Source organism: Helianthus annuus, chromosome 8 (genome assembly GCF_002127325.2).
Source record: "Helianthus annuus cultivar XRQ/B chromosome 8, HanXRQr2.0-SUNRISE, whole genome shotgun sequence".
NCBI classification, from domain to species: Eukaryota; Viridiplantae; Streptophyta; class Magnoliopsida; order Asterales; family Asteraceae; genus Helianthus; species Helianthus annuus.
In genome coordinates this window covers 129,968,669-129,972,846 of record NC_035440.2, presented here as the reverse complement: position 1 = coordinate 129,972,846, position 4,178 = coordinate 129,968,669, and the positions used below count along the sequence as shown (strand labels likewise).

General features: G+C 42.6%; 1 protein-coding gene across 1 annotated transcript; it reads left to right on the top strand.

The window, feature by feature from the left end:
- The first annotated feature begins 1,304 nt into the window (after nt 1-1,304).
- LOC110871533 lies at nt 1,305-3,722 on the top strand. The gene is made up of 2 exons (XM_022120222.1): nt 1,305-1,510; nt 1,844-3,722. Exon 2 carries the CDS (start codon nt 1,847-1,849, stop codon nt 3,560-3,562), a length of 1,716 nt encoding a protein of 571 aa, XP_021975914.1. The 5' UTR covers nt 1,305-1,510; nt 1,844-1,846; the 3' UTR covers nt 3,563-3,722.
- The last annotated feature ends 456 nt before the right edge of the window (nt 3,723-4,178 follow it).

Sequence of the window (4,178 nt, the reverse complement as noted above, 5' to 3'; positions counted from 1 at the left end):
TGAAGACGGTAAGAACGGATAGAAAGGATTGGTCGAGCAAGTTGGATGATGCTTTGTGGGCGTACCGTACGGCCTACAAGACTCCTATTGGCACAACACCTTACCGGATGGTGTATGGTAAGGGTTGTCACTTGCCAATGGAGTTGGCACATCGGGCACATTGGGCGATCAAGACAGTCAACGCGGATTACGATGAGGCAGGTAAGTTGAGAAAGTTGCAATTGAGCGAGATAGAAGAGATTCGAGATGAGGCGTACGAATGTGCATAGGCTTATAAGGATAAACTAAAGAAAGTGCATGATGCGAAATTGCGCAAGAAAACGTTCGAAGTGGGGCAGAAAGTTTGGTTGTACAACTCACGATTGAAGATGTTCGCGGGCAAGCTTAAAAGCAAATGGATGGGTCCGTATGTTATTCGAAGAGTTGGGCGATTTGGTGATGTAGACATCCAAGACGAGCAAACATTGAAACAACAAACGGTGAACGGTCACCGCTTGAAGCCGTACTTGGAGGGAAATGACATCAACAACTTGGAGCTTGACAAAGCGGGCTACATCTTACGCCCGGTCGATGAGGAACAACCATGAGAGGCCCAGGTTCAGTAGTGTATATAGTAGTATTTTGTTTTATTTGTTTTGTATAGTGTGCACAATTGCCGTATTTCTTCGAAACCCGTGTTTGAAACAAGTGTGGGGATGTTCGGGTCACGAATTGCTCTTACATTGTGTTGAGGACAACACGGGATTTTTGAGGGGGTAGGGTAATTTTTACAAGTTTTTGAAAAAATTAAAAAACATAAAAAAATCGAAAAAAGTTAAAAAAATCTAAAAAGTTTTACATAAAAACTCGAATTTTGGCGAATCAAAGATGCCCAGTATTCACCGTAAATTACGGTATGGCCGTAATTTACGGTGGTTGTTCAAATGTGTTGGGCTTTACGGTAAGACTCTACTGAGTTACGGCGGAGATTTGATGTTCAGTGTTCACCGTAAATTACGGTCATACCGTAATTTACGGTGGAAGTTGGAAATGTTTGGGCTTTACGGTAGAAGTCTACTGTGTTACGGTGCAAAAATTGATGTTCAGGTCTCACCGTAATTTACGGTGAGACCGTAAATTACGGTACGCAGAAATTTGGTGTCGGTCGTTTGGGGTTCCGCAAATAAGAAAAAAAAAATAAAAAATATAATAAACAACATCACATGACTTTAACCCCAGCCACACATTCTTTGCATTCCACACTCTTCCATCACCATCATCTCTCTCTCAAACAAACCCAAAAACCTCCATAGTTTCTTCTACCTTCAATCTTTCATAAACCCTTCAATTTTTGTCCAAATCAAGTGAAATTTTGGTCTAACTTGACTAATTTTTCACAAGATTGTTGATTTTGACGAAAGATCTCTGAGAAAACGCACTTTTAGGGCCCGAATTTGAAACCCTAGTTCGAGATTATTTGGGGGTTTTGGAGTTTTCGGTTTCACAAGCACTCTTGCATCTTGAAACAAAGGTATGAAAGCTTATTGTGTATATTTTGGTGCTACATTGTGAAAAGTAAGGGATTTAGGTTACTTGTTCATGCCCACTTGCTTGTTGTTAAGATATGATTATGAAATTGCTTATTTGAACATGGTTTTGGTTGTAGATGTAGGATTTGTGGTTAAAGTAGTGAACTTTTGGGATGTTCTACATTGTAGAGACATCATGCCCAATTTTTGAAAAATTTTTGAGATACTTTTGGTTCACTAACATCTACAACCATGATAACAAGCAAGTGTGGGGATGATTTTGAAGAGAGGGTTTAATTTGGTGTTTGCTTTTGTTGCTTGTCTCATGTGTGTAGGAAATGGCTAGGACAAAAGAACAAGCGGGATCAAGTTCGTCTTCATCAAAAGGCAAGGGCAAACAAAAGGAGCAACCACCAAGAAAGAGGCAATATATGGGTAGGGTTAGTGAAAGCGAAAGTGAAGGCGAAGAAGAGATGGAGTTAGACCCGAGTGAAAAGCCGGTATGGAACTCGGGGTCTTTGGATGATCAACCCGAGGTTTGGCAGCCAACACTTTACAATGATTGCATGAATAAGTTGAAAAACAAGGCAGCCGCTTTTATTTGTGAGAAAGAAGTTGATGAGCCCCAATTTGGCCAGTTTGGGGTGTTTGCTAAATTTCGCGCTCTAGGTTGGGAAGGGGCGCTTAAATGCTTCGACAAAGACAAGAGTAACCTGTTTATGACAGAGATTCAAGAGTGGATGGCAACCTTAAAATGTCACAACTTTAACAAGCCATCACAAATGAAGTTGATCGGAGAGGTACATGGGGTACCGGTGGAGATGTCGTATGATACACTGAAGAGGCTTGGAAAGTATGACAGTCTCCCATCTCGAGAGTACATGGTTCCCACACTTGATGACCTATTGCTTAAACCGGAAAAGCATGTTAGGTGGAACGACATGTTGGCAGCATTGTTTTTACCCGGTAGATACAGTGGTATTCTATACCGGAAGAACTTGAAGATTGAAGCTAAATTGCTGCATACAATCTGCCTTCTCAATGTCATTCCAAGAAGGGGAGACAAAGAACATGTGAGGTACCCGGAGATACCCGTTCTTTATTCGTTGATGCATGGGTCCCCACGCTTCCCGATACGTTACCTTATCATACACCACTTATGGATCTGCCGGAACAAGTATGGAAGAGACATCGTCCCGTATTGTCGAATAATTACGGGTTTGATGAAACAACAGAAAGCGCTAACATCCGAAGACCGAGGTTTGACAAAAAGGCACCAGCCTTTTACATTGGATAGGTTGGGGAATGTTTGGACGTATACTCAGTTGGAACGTTATCATAAGTTGAAATCGGAAGGTCAAAGGTGGAGGGCATTAAAATTGGGTGCAAGAGAGTTGTTACCGGGAGAGCCGGATGAGCCGGAAAGTGATGAAGAAGTGGTTCCGAGTGGGGACGAGGATTATGCGGACGAGCCGCATGGTGGTGCAAATGTTGGTCTAGGGGGTTTTGGTAGAGGTCATGGTGGTATGTTCTACGACTATGCGCAGCAATCTTATGAGCCGGGGTGGGCTTATAGTGGTTCAATGCAAGAGGTGATCGAAAGTCAACGTCCTCCGGCGTCTATTTTTGACACATGGTCGGGGTCGGAGAGGTCATTATTTGATCAAAACACGCGGAATAGCGCCAGTTTGGAGCGGGCGTTAAAACATAGTTTCGATCGCCAAGAGGCGTGGAACCGTACCTTCGCATACTCTCGAGAGGTGGATACTAATAATAGATATCATGATGATCAAATGAGGCGGATGCATGCGGATTGGCATGCCGGAAGGCCGGTTGTTGAGGATCCACAACATGTGGACTATGCTTCATTGCCGCCTTATGATGGTAGCATTTCATATCCGACTCCACCACTCCACCATTCTCAATGGCTTGACCCAAGGCAACAGGAGGGAGCGCAACAACAAGCAGGGAGTAGCAGCGGCGCATTCGGATTTGGAGAGTGGAATGATATGATGTCATCTATCTTTGGACCTCCAGGACCGCGCTATTATTAATCAGGTGGTATTCTCTCTTGTGTATAGTTTGTACATATTTTTGGTTTTATGTTGGTTATGGTTGGGAGGATGGGTGGTGTTTGATTATGTGGTTGATTGTTGGGTTGGTGTTTGTTGGTGGTGTCATGTTTAAAAAAGAAGTAAAACATAAAAAAAATATAAAATGAAAAATACAAAAAGAAATTTGGGGTTTGAAAAAAAAAGCTTTTGTTGATGTTGATTGGGTTAGTGATCAAAGCCTCCCAAAGCCATACATTGGGGTCAATGTATCCCAAGTGAGGGGATGGGGGAAAATTTTTGGAGTTTTTGAAAAATTTTGAGCCAAGCGAAATGGTGTGAAATTTTGAATGCCCTAATTTAGCCCCAAGTTGATGCACCGGCAACCCTTGATACCTTTTTTGTTCTTGGTGAGAGTTGTAGCCACACTTGTACATAAATAATTGTCTTTGATGAGAGTGGCTACGGGTGCATTAGAACTTGTGCTTGAATGCGATTTTAGTCCTTAGTTAGACATGAATGTAGAAAGGATAAGGGCATTTAGGTAGCCTCGTCGTTGGTGTGAGCGAGTGTGGGATTTGGGGGGTTGGACCTCATAAGTATATATATGAGCATGGTA